The following is a 21,369-nucleotide window of genomic DNA, read 5'->3' as shown; positions in this document are numbered from 1 at the left end:
CAGAGGGGAGGAGAGAGCCAGAGGAGAGAGCCAGAGATCCGGCGAGAGGGAGGGAAAGGGGAAGACAGCTCAGATGGTAGCATATATCGGACGGCCGTGAAAACGACAGCCTATATACGCTCCTGTGAATAAGCCCTGATATTGAGGAATGGAGTTCCATGATCACCACTGAAAATTGCTGAATGGCAAATCTGAGCATCCAAGCTTCCACCAACAAGTGTGTGGTATGTAATCCCATAAACACCTTAAGTCACATTAAAACTGGGGGGGGGGGGGGAAGCACTTAAAAAATGTTAATAGAGCAGCATAAGGGCTTATACACAGGTCACTATTTGTCATCGGTATTTTGTGAGCCAAAACCAGGAGTGGGTCCAAATTAGGCAAGAAATGCACATCTCTCCATGACTTTCTCGCCACTTCTGGTTTTGGCTCACAAAATACTGATGACAACTATCATGTGACTAAGCCTTAAGAGCTCGTTTGTTGTAGGACAGCTTGTAGTTTTCATTAGAACCATTTAAGGGTACATAGGATTTTCACTCCTGGTTTTGGAAGGCGAGATGGAACAGTAAACTATTATTCTCGCATGTTTAGCATTTACTATTACATTTTATACTATAAACTAGCTTACCCATTGCGCGTTGCTGCGAAGACAGACATATACATTTGTTTTTATATATCTAGATACCAACCAATCACAGCGCAGCTTTCAAGTTACCTCAGCGGTATAATATATAACAACCAATCACATCACAGCTTTCATGTTACCTCAGTGGTATAATATATAACAACGAATTGCAGCACAGCTGTCATGTAACCTCAGTAGTATAAGTAGCAACCAATCACAGCACAGCTTTCATTTTACCTCAGTAGTATAAGAAATAGCAACCAATCACAGCACAGCTTTCATGTTACCTCAGCATTCTCAATATCCAGCAATTGTCTTGCGAAACGTTCGGCGGATGCATCATTTTGTAGTTGAACACGTTTTCTCACAATGCCTTTTGCTTTCGTGCTTGAGATGGAACTCAAACGATCTTTGTCTGGGGGGGCATAACTGTCGATGATGCTCGCACGCGCGCCACCTATCGTAGGATAGTTGTACTATGCCAGTAATCTTCCCAGGAGTACTCAACAACTTCCCAAAGTTTCATAGCGATTGGATGAATGGCATAGTAATGCATAAAAGGACAGACAGACATTCACACACACACACACACATATATATATTATATATATATATATATATATATATATATATATATATATATGTATATGACATCAGGAAGTGAGAGAATTAAACTCCGTATGTAAAATTTGGACGCTAATTCTTTGGCGCTTAGAATTAAATAATCAAGTTGGGACCAATTAACTTTTCCTATTTATGAAATAAATCAATGCTCGTGCCAAATTTCAAGTTTCTATGACATTGGGAAGTGATGGAATTAGATTCCGTACGTAAAATTTGGACGCTAATTCTTTGGCGCTTAGAATTGAATAATCGAGTTGGGACCCATTAACTTTTCCTATTTATGACATAATCAATGCCCGTGCCAAATTACATCGGGAAGTGAGAGAATTAGAGTCCGTACTACGCAAAGTTTGTACGCTAATTCTTTGGCGCTTAGAATTGAATAATTGAGTTGGGACCCATTAGCTTTTCCTATTTATGACGTAAGCAATGCTGGTGTCAAATTTTAAGTTTCTAGGACATCGGGCTGTGAGAAAATTAGATTCCGTATGTAAAATTTGGACGCTAATTCTTTGGCGCTTAGAATTAAATAATCAAGTTGGGACCAATTAACTTTTCCTATTTATGAAATAAATCAATGCTCGTGCCAAATTTCAAGTTTCTATGACATTGGGAAGTGATGGAATTAGATTCCGTACGTAAAATTTGGACGCTAATTCTTTGGCGCTTAGAATTGAATAATCGAGTTGGGACCCATTAACTTTTCCTATTTATGAAATAATCAATGCTCGTGCCAAATTTCAAGTTTCTATGATATTGGGAAGTGAGAGAATTAGATTCTGTACGTAAAATTTGGACGCCAATTCTTTTGCGCTAGAAATGAATTATCAAGTTGGGACCTATTAGCTTTTCCTATTTTTGACATAATCAATGCTCGTGCCAAATTTCAAGTTTCTATGACATTGGGAAGCGAGAAAATTGGATTCCGTACGTCGTAAAATTTGGACGCTAATTCTTTAGCGCTTAGAATTGAATAATCGAGTTGGGACCCATTAAGTTTTCCTATTTATGACATAATCAATGCTCGTGCCAAATTTCATGTTTCTACGACATCGAGAAGTGAGAGAATTAGTGGCAATGATGGAAATCGAACGATCTACGTGGGGGGGGGGGGGGCGTAACTGTCGATGGCGCTCGCACGCGCGCCATTTATCATAGCATAAATGTACTATGCCTATAATCTTTCCAGGAGTGTACTCAACAACTTTCCAAAGTTTCATGGCGATCGGATGAATGGTGTAGTAGTGCATAAAAGGACACACAATTTTATATATATATATATATATATATATATATATATATATATATCATGATAATTATGTGGAGTTTATTTTTTTCTGAAAATAAAAATAATGTTCCAACAGAAAAAGCTGACTTTTTTTTAGTAAAAACACTAAGATGCTACGTTCATCATATGAGGTGTTAGGCTGGGTTCTCGTGGGGCGGAATGGGCACGGAATTTCTGTGCAGACTTTCCACATAGAAATTACACATGCATTCTAAAGCCCAAGACTAAGCAGCAATGTGGACAGTCTGCTGCGGGCAAGCGGCGCGGAAAATGACATGTGGAGCGGAATTCACATCCGCAACCTGTAAATTGTGTCGCCGTTTCTGCTGCAAGCGCTCTTCTCTATATGGGGAGAGATTCCCGCAGTGGACAAGCCGCTTCAAACTTGCACTGAATGGCGCGGGTTTTGAAGCAGCCTTTCTGCTGAGGAAATCTTACAGGATTTCTGTGCGGCCCTGCTGCGGACATTCCACCAGATTTCCGCAGGATTTCTATCCCATGGGAACACAGTCTTACATAGAAGGCTCATGAAGGCATAAACTTCCTAATTAGGGGCAGAGGAGTGACTAGATGTGTGCTCATCCTCACTCCTTTTCTAGAAAAAGTAAAAATAAAGAGACCCCATACAATGTGTGACAATCAGAACACGTATACAAAAACACACCACACATAGTTGGCTCACTGGCTTCTTATCTTGTGTGACAGCTCCCCGCTTCACACAGGAGCTGAAGAGCTGAGCGAGAAGCCCGCAAGCCGTCAGCAGGACTTCTGTGTAAACACTCTGCATAAGCGCAGACGACCTTAGCGGTGATCTCAGCACTCACGCAGTCGTTTGAAGGACTGTCAGGCCGTGTTAAAGAAAGGGCCATCAGATTGATAGAAGGGCCACAACAGTCAGACCACACTATAAAAAAAAAAAAAAATCAAAAAAAAAAAAAAAATCAAAAAAAAAAAATCAATAACTTCAAGTGGGATTACCTCTGGCTAGAACATGGGTGCAGCCGCAGTTTGGGTCTGTTTAAGGCTGTGACCTAGCCAGAGCTACAACTTTTAGAGTGGGTACCCTATCTGCCCAAAATGTACTTTTGGGGCAAAACTGTAAAGTTCTTTTCTCTAAGCCCAAAATACAGCTCAGACAAAACTTAATGTGGTTGAAGTAGAGCACAGAGTTTTGATGTATTTGTCATTGTGATTTACACAAAAGGTTTTAAAGTTAAATACACACAAATAAGAGTCTTCCAGTTGGGTCAGGATGACCCGATTTATTACAGTAAAATGTTCCAATCAGAATATAATCTGCTCTGAAAAATAAACACAAAGAAAGACTATAAAACCTCGGATTCAATTCATTTAGCATTATGGTGGGTTACTCATTTGTCGTGTTACAAGCAGGATAACTACAGTCAGGCCCAGGCGTTTTCTTCTTGCCCTTTCCTCCACATGCTGGAATTATTGTTGGCATGGCTTTCAAAGTCTCTTCATTTTAAGGCTACTTTAGCAATTTCATCATAACTGTGCTGAGAACACAATGCGATGTAACCATTTTAAGAGGAATACATTTGGCAATGTACTTCTGTCCAAAAAGCCTAATAAGAGTCAATGTCCTAGTGTTCACTCTCCACAATTACTTAGGAGGCTCCTATATACTGATGGAAGTACAGGCCAAATAGGCTAGTGACAATTTGGCATACAGAGACCCACCAGGTCAAAAAGCCAAACAGGCCACGGAAGAAAATGGAAGAAAAGAGGTTTCGAAAAGCACCCAGTGCCCCTATTATCTGCTCAACGGCAATCTGAACATCCTCAGGGTCTTCCTCTTCTTCAGAAGTTGTAGTGGGTGGTGCAGTAGGGGTCTCTACCACAGGAGTAAATCCAACAGGCTCTGGGAACAGACCCCAAGAATAATCACCTGGAAAAATACACAAACACTACATTATGCGCAATCGTAAAAAGGCAAGAACACTGCCCAAAGGCCTATTTACATGGAGCGATGATCGCTCAAAGATCGCTCAAACAACAGTTTGAGTGACAGCTTTGAGCGATCATTTTGCCTAAACTATTAAGTAGCTACTCAGCTACTTAAGAGCAATTAACCCCTTAACGACCAGCCCATAGTGTTTTTACGTCCTCCCGAAGTGGGCTCTATTCTCTGAGGACGTAAAAACATGCTTCCTGCAGAGAATAGTGCCCCTCGGGCTGTGGACGTGACAGCTCCATGCTGTCGGTGTCCGCAGGTAGCTGACAGCATGGAGCTGTCATCCCGGGCTGTTCGGAGCCCCCCCCGGCATTGCGATCGGCGCTATGCAATGGATAGCGCCGATCGCAAAAAAAGTAAATAAAAGTACATTAAAGTTAAAGATTCAGCTGCTCTGATGGATCGGATCCATCGGAGCAGCTGAAATTACTCACCCAGGTCTGGCACGCTGCTCCCCGCTCTCCTGCCGCTCCGGGGCCCGAAGCCGGTCTTCTGCGCATGCGCGCCAGGCGGCATTACGTCAGCCGCATGCGCAGAAGGCCCGGCGGCGCGGGAGATTTAAAATCTCCTGGCTCCCGGCTCCTGTAGGTAGCCGGGAGGCAGGAGATGTCAGCGGGGACTGCGGTGAGCGGTCCCCGGTACCGCGATCGCCGTTATCCAATTGTTAGCGGCGATCGCGAAAAAGTTAAAAAAAAGTTTTAAAAAAGTCAGTTTCACCTCCCCTCATGGATCGGATCCATGAGGGGAGGTGAAAATACTCACCCCCAGTCCTCAGCGGTGTCCCGATGTCCCGGGACCCGAATCCCCGTCTGCGAATGCGCGCCCGATGATTGACATCGGGCGCGTGAACAGACGGGCTCGAGCCCCGGGAAATTTAAAATCCCTCTGCTTCTGGCTGCCATGTGTAGCTAGGAGCAGAGAGATTATACCGGGGACATGATCACTGTCATCCAATGGATGACAGTGATCATGTAAAGTGAGAAAAAAGTGTAAAAAAGTTTAAAAAAAAAAAGTAAAAAAAAGTTTTTAAAAGTTTAAAAAGCGTACGTTTCATCTCCCCTCATGGATCATATCCGTGAGGGAGGATGAAAGTACGTACCTAAGGCCCCCAGATTTATCCGCGGACCTTACCACAGCTTCTGCACACGCGCCCGTCGCCAAAATGGCGGGCGCATGCGCAAAAGCTGTGGATTGCCAGGATAATTTAAATTCTCCCTGCTCCTGGCTACAAAACGTAGCCAAGAGCATGGAGATTTAATGGGGGTCCGCGGTGAGCGGTTCCTGGTCACGTGTTCGCCATTATCCAATAATGGCGATCACGTAAAAGTTAAAAAAAAAATTTGAAGTTTCATCTCCCCTCACTGATGCGATCGGTGAGAGGAGATGAATCTTTTTACCGGAGGCCTGCGTATTTGAATCCCGACGCGATCTTCCTCCGTGGACCTTCCAGAATTCTGCACATGCGATTGCCGGCAAAAAGCCGGACACATGCGCAGGAGTCAGGGAGCCCAGGAAACTTAAAATCTCCTTGCTCCCAGCGACCAACGGTCACAGAGAGCCTGGAGCAGTGACGGGTGGCCTCGTTGAGCGTTCCCCAGTCACGTGATAAAAAGGTAGCGATCTACCTTAGGCCGGTCTCACATGACCGGATAGGAATTACGGATTCCGCATGCGTCTGATCCGTGGTAATACGCAGATCAATTGCATTGGATTACACAATTCCGCTCACATTAGCGGGTCAGAATTGCGTAATCCACTCGCAGAAAAGAGAACGCAGCAGGTTCTATTTTACTGCGGATATCGGCAACATAGAGCCCATTGTGCTCCATGGTCGCGGATATACCCGCAGTCCATACGCAACTACATTGTATACGGGCTGCGGGTACCCATGTCATCGCTAAGCGATGGTGCGGGAAATACAAACAAAGGTGTACTGTGCATGACCGCCTGTGTGAGTACGCAGTTATGCGCAGTACATTACGCAGCCGTACGCAGGGTCACAGCCGGGCTGACAGATGGGATCCGCTGTGGGCCTCCGCAAGCGGATTCCGCCTGCACCCGCGTGAGCCCGGCGTTATTCAGACCGCTACCTGTGATACGTATTTTACAAGAAGCCCCGGGAACGCTCGCTTTCCTGCAGTTCCAGGAGCACCTTGTTCAGCGCCTTCTGTGTGAGACCGCCGCACCTCATCAAGCTTACGGAAACTCACGGAACGCCACTTTTTACACCCCATACCCGCCACTGAGGTCATGAAATACCCCCAAAAAGCATGAGAGGGGGGGGGGGGGGGATACCCGGTTTTATTGCCCCATGGGCCCATTCCAACCAGCCTCCGTAATTACCCCTGTCTTCGGAAATACTACACAGTTCACATTTTTACTTTTATCTAAGATTTGCGAACGCCAAAAAGGGCGCGGAGGGGGAGGGGCGGGGGATTTTTAGGGAGTCAATCTTTATTCTGTACAAATAAGCAATGGGGCCTGGAATTTATTCAGTTGTGCCCTGAAATCCAACAGGTGTTCCGTCCTTTATAGGCCTTGCCATGCGTCCTGTAAGTAGATTAGGGCCACAATGGGTATGTTTCTGAACACGGGACAAACGGGGGTATCCATTTTGGGGTGAACGTCTTCATTCCTATGTGCACTGTACAAAAAAACTGTTTTTAAATTGAAAAAATTGCCAAAAAAATTGAAAATCGTAACTTTTTCCTTCTGCTTTGCTTAGATTCATTCAAATACTGTGGGGTCAAAATACGCAGTACACCCCTAGATGAATTCGTTAAGGGGTCTAGTTTTCAAAATGGGGTCATTTGAGGGGGTTCTTTATAGTTTTGGCCGCTCAATGGCTCTATAAGTGGGCAATGGGGCCTGAAATGTATTCAGTGGTACCCTGAAATCCAACGGGTATTCCTTTCATTGTAGGCCTAGCCATGGGTCCTGTAAGTCTATTAGGGCCACAATGGGTATGTTTCTGAACACGGGACAAACAGGGGTATCCATTTTGGGGTGAAAGCCTTCATTTATATGTGTGCTGTACAAAAAAAACTGTTTTTAAATTGACACAATAGCCCAAAAAATGAAAATCCTATTTTTTTCCTTTTGCTTTGCTTAAATTTATTCAAAAACTGTGGGGTCAAAATATGCAGTACATCCCTAGATAAATTCGTTAAGGGGTCTAGTTTTCAAAATGGGGTCATTTGTGGGGGTTCTATATGGTTTTGGGCGCTCAAGAACTCTACAAGTGGGCAATGGGGCCTAAAAGGACTTCAAGCAAAATCTATGTTCTGAAAGCCACCGATTACTCCTTTTATTTTGGGCCCCGTTGTGCATGCGGACATAAGATTAGGGCCACAATGGGTATATTTCTGAAAACAGCACAAACAGGGGTATCCATTTTGGGGTGTAAGTCTTCCTTCATATGTGTGCTGTACAAAAAAAGCTGTTTTTAAAATGACAGAATTGCCAAAAAAACAAAAATCCAAATTTTTTCCTTTTGCTTTGCTTGAATTTATTCAAAAACTGTGGGGTCAAAATGCGCAGTACACCCCTAGATAAATTCGTTAAGGAGTCTAGTTTTCAAAATGGGGTCATTTGTGGGGGTTCTCTATGGTTTTGGGCGCTCAAGAACTCTACAAGTGGGCAATGGGGCCTAAAAGGACTTCAAGCAAAATTTGTGTTCCGAAAGCCACCGGTCGCTCCTTTCATTTTGGGCTCCGTTGTGTATCCAGACATAAGATTAGGGCCACAATGGGTATGTCTCTGAACACGGGACAAACAGGGGTATCCATTTTTGGGTGCAAGTCTTCCTTCATATGTGTGCTGTACAAAAAAAGCTGTTTTTAAAATGACAGAATTGCCGAAAAAACGAAAATCACAATTTTTTCCTTTTGCTTGGTTTGAATTCATTCAAAAACTGTGGGGTCAAAATATGCAGTACACCCCTAGATAAATTCCTTAAGGGGTCTAGTTTTCAAAATGGGGTCATTTGTGGGGGTTTTCTATGGTTTTGGGCGCTCAAGAACTCTACATGTGTGCTATGGGGCCTAAAAGGACTTCAAGCAAAATTTCTGTTTTGAAAGACACTGACTACTCCTTTCATTTTGGGCCCCGTTGTGGACTCAGATATAACAATAGGGCCACAATGGGTATATTTCTGAACACGGGAGAAATAGGGGTATCCATTTTGGGGTGTAAATCCTGATTTTCATGTAAACTATAGGAAAAAAATATGTCTTTAAAATGACAGATTTGCAAAAATATGAAATTTTACTTTTTCTCCTCTAAATTGAATTAATTCCTGAAAAAAAACTGTGGGGTCAAAATACTCATGACACCCCTCAGTGAATACATTAAGGGGTGTAGTTTTTAAAATGAGGTCATTTGGGGGGGTATCTATTATTCTGACACTCATGAGCCTTTCCAATCTCGGCTTGGTATAGGAAAACAAAGTGTTCCTCAAAATGCTAAAAAGTAATGTTAAATTTGTGCGTCTCCTAAATAGTTTAAAAAAAACGAAAGTTTTTCCAATGTGCGCCCAAAATAAAGTAAACGGGTGGAAATATAAATCTTAGCAAAAATTTCTATATTATGTTTGCACATATTTAAGATATTGCAGTTGGAAATGTGAAAAAATGACAATTTTTTCAAAATTTTCCCAATTTTGGCGCTTTTAATAAATAAACACAATTTCTATCGGTCTATTTTTTCCGCCTAAATGAAGCACAACATGTGGCGAAAAAACAATGTCAGAATCGCTTGGATATGCAAAACCTTTCTGGTGTTTTTCCATGTTAAAGTGACACATGTCAGATTTGCAAAATTTGGCCTGGTCATTAAGGCGCAAACAGGCTTGGTCACTAAGGGGTTAAGTGTGCAAATGATGCCTTTAGCTGAATGCAGTTAATAGCCAGAGGGCTCTTATCTGCTTTCAGATCCTTTGTTCTCCTACGGGAAAACAAGGCTATCAGCACTACCCATGGAGAACTGCTGAAAAGGCAGAACAACGATTTTTAGTTTGGCCTGAATTTAACGATCAGCTAGAAGTGCACGGTTGCCGTTAGAGATGAGCGAACACCAAAATGTTCGGGTGTTCGTTATTCGAAACGAACTTCCCGCGATGTTCGAGGGTTCGTTTCGAATAACGAACCCCATTGAAGTCAATGGGCGACCAGAACATTTTTGTATTTCGCCGATGCTCGCTAAGGTTTTCATGTGTGAAAATCTGGGCAATTCAAGAAAGTGATGGGAACGACACAGCAACGGATAGGGCAGGCGAGGGGCTACATGTTGGGCTGCATCTCAAGTTCACAGGTCCCACTATTAAGCCAGAATACCGGCAAGAGTGGGCCCCCCCCCCCTCCCAACAACTTTTACTTCTGAAAAGCCCTCATTAGCATGGCATACCTTTGCTAAGCACCACACTACCTCCAACAAAGCACAATCACCGCCTGCATGACACTCCACTGCCACTTCTACTGGGTTACATGCTGCCCAACCGCCCCCCCTCCCCCCCACAGCGCACACCAAAGTGTCCCTGCGCAGCCTTCAGCTGCCCTCATGCCACACCACCCTCATGTCTATTTAGAAGTGCGTCTGCCATGACGAGGGACCGCAGGCACACACTGCACAGGGTTGGCACGGCTAGGCAGCGACCCTCTTTAAAAGGGGCGGGGCGATAGCCCACAATGCTGTACAGAAGCAATGAGAAATAGAATCCTGTGCCACCGCCATCAGGAGCTGCACACGTGGGCATAGCAATGGGGAACCTATGTGCCACACACTATTCATTCTGTCAAGGTGTCTGCATGCCCCAGTTAGACCGGGCTTTTTAATTCATAGACACAGGCAGGTACAACTCCCTATTGTGAAGTCCCTGTCGACCGACAGCATGGGTGGCTCCCTGGAACCCACCGGCGGTACACAAAAATATCCCATTGCATTGCCCAACACAGCTGAGGTAGTAATGTCGTGCGTAATACAGGTGGGCTTCGGCCCACACTGCATGCCCCAGTCTGACTGGGGTTCTTTAGAAGTGGACACATGTAGGTTAAACTCCCTGTGGACCCACAGCATGGGTGGGTGCCAGGAAGCCACCGGCGGTACATAGAAATATCCCATTGCATTGCCCAACACAGCTGAGGTAGTAATGTCGTGCGTAATACAGGTGGGCTTCGGCCCACACTGCATGCCCCAGTCAGACTGGGGTTCTTTACAAGTGGAAACAGATGCATTTATAATTCCCTGTGGACCCACAGCCTGGGTGGGTGCCAGGAAGCCACCGGCGGTACATAAATATATCCCATTGCATTGCCCAACACAGCTGAGGTAACATCAGCTGGAATGCAGGTGGGCTAAAAATTAATTTGATTACACTGTAGGCGAGGGCCCACAAAAATTGCTGTATCAACAGTACTAATGTACATCCCAAAAAGTGGCCATGGCCAGCCAAGAGGGCAGGTGAAACCCATTAATCGCTTTGGTTAATGTGGCTTAAGTGGTAACTAGGCCTGGAGGCAGCCCAGTGTAACGAAAAATTGGTTCAAGTTACAGTTCCAACGCTTTTAAGCGCATTGAAACTTTTAAAAATTGTTTAGAAAAATTATTTGAGTGAGCCTTGTGGCCCTAAGAAAAATTGCCCGTTCAGCGTGATTACGTGAGGTTTCAGGAGGAGGAGCAGGAGGAGGAGGAGGAGGAATATTAGACACAGATTGATGAAGCAGAAATGTCCCCGTTTTGGATGGTGAGAGAGAACGTAGCTTCCATCCGCGGGTGCAGCCTACGTATTGCTTACGTATCGCTGCTGTCCGCTGGTGGAGAAGAGAAGTCTGGCGAAATCCAGCCTTTGTTCATCTTGATGAGTGTTAGCCTGTCGGCACTGTCGGTTGACAGGCGGGTACGCTTATCTGTGATGATTCCCCCAGCCGCACTAAACACCCTCTCCGACAAGACGCTAGCCGCAGGACAAGCAAGCACCTCCAGGGCATACAGCGCTAGTTCAGGCCATGTGTCCAGCTTCGACACCCAGTAGTTGTAGGTGGCAGAGGCGTCACGGAGGACGGTCGTGCGATCGGCTACGTACTCCCTCACCATCCTTTTACAGTGCTCCCGCCGACTCAGCCTTGACTGGGGAGCGGTGACACAGTCTTGGTGGGGAGCCATAAAGCTGTCCAGGCCCTTAAAGACTGTTGCACTGCCTGGGATGTACATGCTGCTCGATCTCCGCACCTCCCCTGCTACCTTGCCCTCGGTACTGCGCCTTCTGCCACTAGCGCTGTCGGCTGGGAATTTTACCATCAGCTTGTCCGCAAGGGTCCTGTGGTATAGCAACACTCTCGAACCCCTTTCCTCTTCGGGAATGAGAGTGGGCAGGTTCTCCTTATAGCGTGGGTCGAGCAGTGTGTACACCCAGTAATCCGTTGTGGCCAGAATGCGTGCAACGCGAGGGTCACGAGAAAGGCATCCTAACATGAAGTCAGCCATGTGTGCCAGGGTACCTGTACGCAACAGATGGCTGTCCTCACTAGGAAGATCACTTTCAGGATCCTCCTCCTCCTCCTCCTCCTCCTCCTCCTCAGGCCATACACGCTGAAAGGATGACAGGCAATCAGCCGGTGTACCGTCAGCAGCGGGCCAAGCTGTCTCTTCCCCCTCCTCCTCATCCTCCTCATGCTCCTCCTCCTCCTCCTGTACGCGCTGAGAAATAGACAGGAGGGTGCCCTGACTATCCAGCGGCATACTGTCTTCCACCGCCCCCGTTTCCGAGCGCACAGCAGCTGCCTTTATGGTTTGCAGGGAATTTCTCAAGATGTGCATAGCAGAGGAATGGTGACGCTAATGATTGTAGCATCGCCGCTCACCATCTGGGTAGACTGCTCAAAATTACCAAGGACATGGCAGATGTCTGCCAACCAGGCCCACTCTTCTGAAAGGAATTGAGGAGGCTGACTCCCACTGCGCCGCCCATGTTGGAGTTGGTATTCGACTATAGCTCTACGCTGTTCATAGAGCCTGGCCAACATGTGGAGCGTAGAGTTCCACCGTGTGGGCACGTCGCACAGCAGTCGGTGCACTGGCAGATTAAAGCGATGTTGCAGGGTGCGCAGGGTGGCAGCGTCCGTGTGGGACTTGCGGAAATGTGCGCAGAGCCGGCGCGCCTTTACGAGCAGGTCTGACAAGCGTGGGTAGCTTTTCAGAAAGCGCTGAACCACCAAATTAAAGACATGGGCCAGGCATGGCACGTGCGTGAGGCTGCCGAGCCGCCACCAGGTTACGGCCGTCGTCACACACGACCATGCCCGGTTGGAGGCTCAGCGGCGCAAGCCAGCGGTCGGCCTGCTGTGTCAGACCCTGCAGCAGTTCGTGGGCCGTGTGCCTCTTCTCTCCTAAGCCGAGTAGTTTCAGCACGGCCTGCTGACGCTTGCCCACCGACTGCTGGCGACAGGATGATTGAATGAGAGAGAGAAAGAGAGAAAGAGAGAAAGAGAGAGAAGAGAGAAAGAGAGAAAGAGAGAGAGAAGAGAGAAAGAGAGAAAGAGAGAAAGAGAGAAAGAGAGAAAGAGAGAAAGAGAGAAAGAGAGAAAGAAATACACCTCCGCAGATACAACCACCGAGCTGGGGCCCGCAATTCTGGGGGTGGGTAGGACGTGAGCGGTCCCAGGCTCTGACTCTGTCCCAGCCTCCACTAAATTCACCCAATGTGCCGTCAGGGAGATGTAGTGGCCCTGCCCGCCTGTGCTTGTCCACGTGTCCGTTGTTAAGTGGACCGTGGCAGTAACCGCGTTGGTGAGGGCGCGTACAATGTTGCGGGAGATGTGGTCGTGCAGGGCTGGGACGGCACATCGGGAAAAGTAGTGGCGACTGGGAACTAAGTAGCGCGGGGCCGCCGCCTCCATGATACTTTTGAAGGACTCCGTTTCCACAACCCTATACGGCAGCATCTCAAGGCTGATGAATTTTGCTATGCGGACGGTTAACGCTTGAGCGTGCGGGTGCGTGGCGGCGTACTTGCGCTTGCGCTCAAACACTTGCGCAAGCGACAGCTGGACGGTGCGCTGAACTACACTGGTGGATGGGGCCGAGGACAGCGGAGGTGAGGGTGTGGGTGCAGGCCATGAGGCGGTAGTGCCTGTGTCCTGAGAGGGGGGTTGGATAGCAGTGTCAGGTTGGGGCACAGGGGGAGAGGCAGCGGTGCAAACCGGTGGTGGTGAACGGCCTTCGTCCCACCTTGTGGGGTGCTTGGCCATCATATGTCTGCGCATGCTGGTGGTGCTGAGGCTGTTGGTGTTGGCTCCCCGGTTGAGCTTTGCGCGACAAAGGTTGCACACCACTGCTCATCGGTCGTCAGGCGTCTCTGTGAAAAACTCCCAGACCTTAGAGCACCTCGGCCTCTGCAGGGTGGCATGGCGCGAGGGTGCGCTTTGGGAAACAGTTGGTGGATTATTCGGTCTGGCCCTGCCTCTACCCCTGGCCACCGCACTGCCTCTTCCAACCTGCCCTGCTGCTGCCCCTGCCTCCCCCTCTGAAGACCGGTCCTGAGTAGGCGTAGCAAACCAGGTGGGGTCAGTCACCTCATCGTCCTGCTGCTCTTCCTCAGAATCCTCTGTGCGCTCCTCCCTCGCACTTACTGCCCTCACTACTACCTGACTGCAAGACAACTGTGTCTCATCGTCATCGTCCTGCTCACCCACAGAAAGTTCTTGAGACAGTTTGCGGAAGTCCCCAGCCTCATCCCCCGGACCCCGGGAACTTTGCAATGGTTGGGCATCAGTGACGATAAACTCCTCTGGTGGGAGAGGAACCACTGCTGCCCAATCTGAGCAGGGGCCAGAGAACAGTTCCTGGGAGTCTTCACGCAGCTGAGCAGGTGTCATTGGAGTGGAGTGAGGAGGCTGGGAGGAAGGAGGAGCAGCAGACAGAGGATTCTGATTTGCAGCAGTGGACGGCGCAGAACTGCGGTTGGACGATAGGTTGCTCGAAGCACTTTCTGCCATCCAGGACAGGACCTGCTCACACTGCTCATTTTCTAATAACCGTCTCCCGCGTGGACCCATGAATTGTGCGATGACTGTCGGGACGCCAGAAACGTGCCTCTCTACTAATCGCGCCGCAGTCGGCTGCGATACACCTGGATCAGGAGTTTGGCCTGTGCCCACACCCTGACTTGGCCCTCCGCGTCCTGGGCCGCGTCCACGTCCTCTAGGCCTACCCCTACCCCTCAGCATGCTGTATTACCAGTGATTTGATTTCACAGGCAGGAAATAAATTGGCGCAAGACTGCAGGCCAAATATAATTTTTTCCCTTTTTTGAAAATGAAAGGCCCCACTGCCTCTAGTGAATGAATAATCTAAGTTTAATAACTGTGCTGTGGCCCTGCTAATGTGTCACAGAACTTGAGGGTAGCAGAGTTATTATAACTCTGGCAGAGCAGGTATTTTTTTTCCAAATTAAGAAAAGCAAATGGCGAAGCCAGGAGTAAAACGTAGCTGGGTGCGTCTGATTTTTAAACGTTGCACACGCAGCCGACACGTGTCCACCGCCCTTAGGACGGACAGAGGCAGGACAAATAGAATTTTTTTCAGTTTTTTTCCACCAAAAGGCAGCACTGCGTATATTCAATGAACATGAGAAGTTTAATAACTGTGCTGTGGCCCTGCTAATGTGGCACAGAACTTGAGGGTAGCAGAGTTATTATAACTCTGGCAGAGCAGGTATTTTTTTTCCCAATTAAGGAAAGCAAATGGCGAAGCTAGCAGTAAAACGTAGCTGGGTGCGTCTGATTTTTAAACGTTGCACACGCAGCCGACACGTGTCCACAGCCCTTAGGACGGACAGAGGCAGGTCAAATAGAATTTTTTTCACTTGTTTTACAAGCAAAAGGCCGCACTGCGTATATTCAATGAATAATAACTGTGTTGTGGCCCTGCCTACACAATTCTTTCCCTGCAGTATCAATGGAGGGTGCAATGCTCTGCAGAGGCGATTTTGAGAAGAAAAAAAATATGCAGCACAGCTAACAGCAGCCAGCACAGTACTGCACACGGTTAAATATGGCCCTAGAAAGGACCGTTGAGGTTCTTGAAGGCTACACTCACTCCTAACACTCTCCCTGCCTATGCAACACTTCTGTCCCTAATGCCGGGTGCAACGCTCTGCAGAGGCGATTTTGAGAAGAAAAAAAAATTGCCACTGCTAACAGCAGCCAACACACAGCTATCAGTGACCCTAATAAGGGCCTTTGGGGGTCTTGAAGCCTACACGAACTACCAATTCTTTCCCTACAGCAGCTCCGGTACAAACAGCACTGTCCCTCATCTAACTCACAAGGCATCTGACGCGAGCCGCGGGAGGGGCCGACTTTTATATTAGGCGGACACCTGATCTCGCCAGCCACTCACAGCAGGGGGGTGGTATAGGGCTGGAACAACACAGGAGGAAGTTGTAATGCCTTCCCTGTCTTTCAATTGGCCAGAAGAGCGCGCTAACGTCTCAGGGAAGGAAGTGAAAGTAACCCCAACACCGCATGGTGTTCGTTACGAATAACGAACATCCCGAACACCCTAATATCCGCACGGATATCAAGTTCGGACGAACACGTTCGCTCATCTCTAGTTGCCGTGCATATAGACGCAACGATGATTGCTCATACGATTGCTTTTTAGTAGAGATGAGCGAACGTACTCGTCCGAGCTTGATACTCGTTTGAGTATTAGCGTGTTTGAGATGCTCGTTACTCGAGGCGAGCACCACGCGATGTTCGAGTTACTTTCACTTTCATCTCTGAGACGTTAGCGCGCTTTTCTGGCCAATAGAAAGACAGGGAAGGCATTACAACTTCCTCCTGTGATGTTCCAGCCCTATACCACCCCCCTGCAGTGAGTGGCTGGCGAGATCAGGTGTCAGCCGAGTATTTAAATCGGCCCCTCCCGCGGTTCGCCACAGATGCATTCTGACATAGATCAGGGAAAGTGCTGCTGATGCTGGAGCTGCTATAGGGAGAGTGTTAGGAGTGATTTTAGGTTTCAAGAACCCCAACGGTCCTTCTTAGGGCCACATCTGACCGTGTGCAGTACTGTTGAGGCTGCTTTTAGCAGTGCTGCACATTTTTTTTTTGTATATCGGCCGTGCAGAGCATTGCGTCCTCAGTCTGCAGTAATTTTACATATTATAGGGCCAGTAGTGGTGAGGCAGGGACAGTGGGAAAGGTGAAAGAGATATATAGTCTATATAGGCAGTGGGCTTTTTCAAAAAAATTTGGGAAAAATATATTTGGGCTGCCTGTGACCATCCTCAGTGTCCTGCGTCTCTGCTGGGAGTAGTAGTCCTAATTAATACGCAGGTAAGTGTTACAGCAGGCTTGCGCAAAAGTGTTTCCTGGCTCTGCGTTGCCCGTTACATCACCGCCGTCATCCCGTCCAGAGAGATACTGTAGGCAGCGTATATATGTATACTGTTTCCGTCTGCTGTCTCAGCTCAGCCTTTAAAAAAATAGAAGCAAAACACTTAAGGCCTACTAGTGGCCTTTGGCCACTTGACTGCTTCTGCGCTGTGAATTCCACTAGCTCAGTCATACGCACCTACGTCTCACTACAGGCTTGCGCAAAATTCTTTCCTGGCTCTGCTGTGCGTTCCATAAGCGAAGTCAGCCTCCAACCACAGGCCAATAAGCGGCACATTTAATTACAGCGTTCTGTTTCTGCACTACTGGTAATACACCATGCTGAGGGGTAGGGGTAGGCCTAGAGGACGTGGACGCGGGCGAGGACGCGGAGGCCCAAGTCAGGGTGTGGGCACAGGCCGAGCTCCTGATCCAGGTGTATCGCAGCCGACTGCTGCGGGATTAGGAGAGAGACACGTTTCTGGCGTCCCAAGATTAATCTCACAATTAATGGGTCCATGCGGTAGACCTTTATTAGAAAATGAGCAGCGTGAGCAGGTCCTGTCGTGGATGGCAGAAAGTGCATCCAGCAATCTATCGACCACCCAGAGTTCTGCACCGTCCACTGCTGCAACTCTGAATCCTCTGGCTGCTGCTCCTCCTTCCTCCCAGCCTCCTCACTCCATTACAATGACACATTCTGAGGATCAGGCAGACTCCCAGGAACTGTTCTCGGGTCCCTGCCCAGAATGGGCAGCAATGGTTCCTATCCCACCGGAGGAGTTTGTCGTGACCGATGCCCAACCTTTGGAAAGTTCCCGGGGTCCGGGGGATGAGGCTGGGGAATTCCGGCAACTGTCTCAAGAGCTTTCTGTGGGTGAGGAGGACGATGAGACACAGTTGTCTATCACTCAGGTAGTAGTAATTGCAGTAAGTCCGAGGGAGGGGCGCACAGAGGATTCGGAGGAAGAGCAGCAGGACGATGAGGTGACTGACCCCACCTGGTTTGCTACGCCTACTGAGGACAGGTCTTCAGAGGGGGAGGCAAGTGCAGCAGCAGGGCAGGTTGGAAGAGGCAGTGCGGTGGCCAGGGGTAGAGGCAGGGCCAGACCGAATAATCCACCAACTGTTTCCCAAAGCGCCCCCTCGCGCCATGCCACCCTGCAGAGGCCGAGGTGCTCAAAGGTCTGGCAGTTTTTCACTGAGAGTGCAGAGGACCGACGAACAGTGGTGTGCAACCTTTGTCGCGCCAAGATCAGCCGTGGAGCCACCACCACCAGCCTCACCACCACCAGCATGCGCAGACATATGATGGCCAAGCACCCCACAAGGTGGGACGAAGGCCGTTCACCGCCTCCGGTTTGCACCACTGCCTCTCCCCCTGTGCCCCAACCTGCCACTGAGATCCAACCCCCCTCTCAGGACACAGGCACTACCGTCTCCTGGCCTGCACCCACACCCTCACCTCCGCTATCCTTGGCCCCATCCACCAATGTCTCTCAGCGCACCGTCCAGCCATAGCTAGCGCAAGTGTTTGAGCGCAAGCGCAAGTACGCCGCCGCGCACCCACACGCTCAAGCGTTAAACGTGCACATAGCCAAATTGATCAGCCTGGAGATGCTGCCGTATAGGCTTGTGGAAACAGAGGCTTTCAAAAGCATGATGGCGGCGGCGGCCCCACGCTACTCGGTTCCCAGTCGCCACTACTTTTCCCGATGTGCCGTCCCAGCCCTGCACGACCACGTCTCCCGCAACATTGTACGCGCCCTCACCAACGCGGTTACTGCCAAGGTCCACTTAACAACGGACACGTGGACAAGCACAGGCGGGCAGGGACACTAAATCTCCCTGACGGCACATTGGGTGAATTTAGTGGAGGCTGGGACAGAGTCAGAGCCTAGGACCGCTCACGTCCTACCCACCCCCAGAATTGCGGGCCCCAGCTCGGTGATGATATCTGCGGCGGTGTAGGCTTCCTCCACTAAACCACCCTCCTCCTTCTCCTCCTCCTACGCAACCTCTGTCTCGCAATCAAGATGTGTCAGCAGCAGCACGTCGCCAGCAGTCGGTGTCGCGCGGCGTGGCAGCACAGCGGTGGGCAAGCGTCAGCAGGCCGTGCTGAAACTACTCAGCTTAGGAGAGAAGAGGCACACGGCCCACAAACTGCTGCAGGGTCTGACAGAGCAGACCGACCGCTGGCTTGCGCCGCTGAGCCTCCAACCGGGCATGGTCGTGTGTGACAACGGCCGTAACCTGGTGGCGGCTCTGCAGCTCGGCAGCCTCACGCACGTGCCATGCCTGGCCCATGTCTTTAATTTGGTGGTTCAGCGCTTTCTGAAAAGCTACCCATGCTTGTCAGACCTGCTCGGAAAGGTACGCTGGCTCAGCGCACATTTCCGCAAGTCCCACACGGACGCTGCCACCCTGCAACATCGGTTTAATCTGCCAGTGCACCGACTGCTGTGCGACGTGCCCACACGGTGGAACTCTACGCTCCACATGTTGGCCAGGCTCTATGAGCAGCGTAGAGCTATAGTGGAATACCAACTCCAACATGGGCGGCGTAGTGGGAGTCAGCCTCCTCAATTCTTTACAGAAGAGTGGGCCTGGTTGGCAGACATCTGCCAGGTCCTTGGAAACTTTGAGGAGTCTACCCAGATGGTGAGCGGCGATGCTGCAATCATTAGCGTCACCATTCCTCTGCTATGCCTCTTGAGAAGTTCCCTGCAAAGCATAAAGGCGGACGCTTTGCGCTCGTAAATGGAGGCGGGGGAAGACAGTATGTCGCTGGATAGTCAGAGCACCCTCCTGTCTATATCTCAGCGCGTTGAGGAGGAGGATCCTGAAAGTGATCTTCCTAGTGAGGACAGCTATGTGTTGCGTACAGGTACCCTGGCACACATGGCTGACTTCATGTTAGGATGCCTTTCTCGTGACGCTCACGTTACACGCATTCTGGCCACTACGGATTACTGGGTGTACACACTGCTCGACCCACGGTATAAGGAGAACCTTTCCACTCTCATACCCGAAGAGGAAAGGGGTTCGAGACTGATGTTATACCACAGGACCCTGGCGGACAAACTGATGGTAAAATTCCCATCCGACAGCGCTAGTGGCAGAAGGCGCAGTTCCGAGGGCCAGGTAGCAGGGGAGGCGCGGAGATCAGGCAGCATGTACAGCGCAGGCAGGGGAACACTCTCCAAGGCCTTTGACAGCTTTATGGCTCCCCACCAAGACTGTCACCGCTCCCCAGTCAAGGCTGAGTCGGCGGGAGCACTGTAAAAGGATGGTGAGGGAGTACGTAGCCGATCGCACGACCGTCCTCGGTGACGCCTCTGCCCCCTACAACTACTGGGTGTCGAAGCTGGACACGTTGCCTGAACTCGCGCTGTATGCCCTGGAGGTGCTTGCTTGTCCTGCGGCTAGCGTCTTGTCAGAGAGGGTGTTTAGTGCGGCTGGGGGAATCATCATGGATAAGCGCACCCGCCTGTCAACCGACAGTGCCAACAGGCTTACACTCATAAAGATGAACAAAGCCTGGATTTCCCCAGACTTCTCTTCTCCACCAGCGGACAGCAGCGGTACCTAAACAATACGTAGGCTGCACCCGTGGATGGAAGCATCGTTCTCTATCACCATAAAAAACTAGGACCTTTTAGCTTCATCAATCTGTGTATTATATTCATCCTCCTCCTCCTGAAACCTCACGTAATCACGCCAAACGGGCAATTTTTCTTAGGCCCACAAGGCTCAGTCATATAATTTTTGTAAACAATTTTTATACATTTGAATGCTCATTAAAGCGTTGAAACTTGCACCTGAACCAATTTTTATTTTAACTGGGCTGCCTCCAGGCCTAGTTACAAATTAAGCCACATTAACCAAAGCGATTAATGGGTTTCACCTGCCCTCTTGGTTGGGCATGGGCAATTTTTCTGAGGTACATTAGTACTGTTGGTACACCAATTTTTTGGGGCCCTCGCCTACAGTGTAATCCAATTAATTTTTAGACCACCTGCATTAAACCTGACATTACCTCAGCTGTGCTGGGCACTGCAATGGGATATATTTATGTACCGCCGGTGGCTTCCTGGCACCCACCCATGCTGTCGGTCCACACGGAGTTGTAACTGCATGTGTCCACTTCTAAAGAACCCCAGTCTGACTGGGGCATGCAGTGTGGGCCGAACCCCACCTGCATTAAACCTGACGTTACCTCAGCTGTGATGGGCACTGCAATGGGATTTATTTATGTACCGCCGGTGGGTTCCAGGGAGTCACCCATGCTGTCGGTCCACACGGAGTTGTAACTGCATCTGTCCACTTCTAAAGAACCCAGTCTGACTGGGGCATGCAGTGTGGGCCGAAGCCCACCTGCATTTAATCTGACGTTAGCTCTGCTGTCCAGCGCACTGCAATGGGATACATTTATGTACAGCCGGTGGGTTCCAGGGAGCCACCCATGCTGTGGGTGCAC

General features: G+C 49.1%; 1 protein-coding gene across 1 annotated transcript in view; it reads right to left on the bottom strand.

Annotated features, from left to right (window-relative positions):
- Positions 1-3,768: 3,768 nt before the first annotated feature.
- TMEM161A (transmembrane protein 161A) overlaps positions 3,769-21,369 on the bottom strand; it is a 59,568-nt gene continuing 41,967 nt past the window's right edge. Inside the window, exon 12 of the mRNA XM_066604538.1 lies at positions 3,769-4,449. Within this exon, the coding sequence (XP_066460635.1) occupies positions 4,169-4,449 (281 nt within the window). The 3' untranslated portion in view covers positions 3,769-4,168. The remainder of the gene's footprint in view (positions 4,450-21,369) is intronic.

The sequence above is a fragment of the Eleutherodactylus coqui genome, chromosome 5 (genome assembly GCF_035609145.1).
Source record: "Eleutherodactylus coqui strain aEleCoq1 chromosome 5, aEleCoq1.hap1, whole genome shotgun sequence".
Taxonomy (NCBI): domain Eukaryota; kingdom Metazoa; phylum Chordata; class Amphibia; order Anura; family Eleutherodactylidae; genus Eleutherodactylus; species Eleutherodactylus coqui.
The sequence above is the reverse complement of the archived record's forward strand: the minus strand, read 5'-3'. Positions and strand labels throughout refer to the sequence as shown.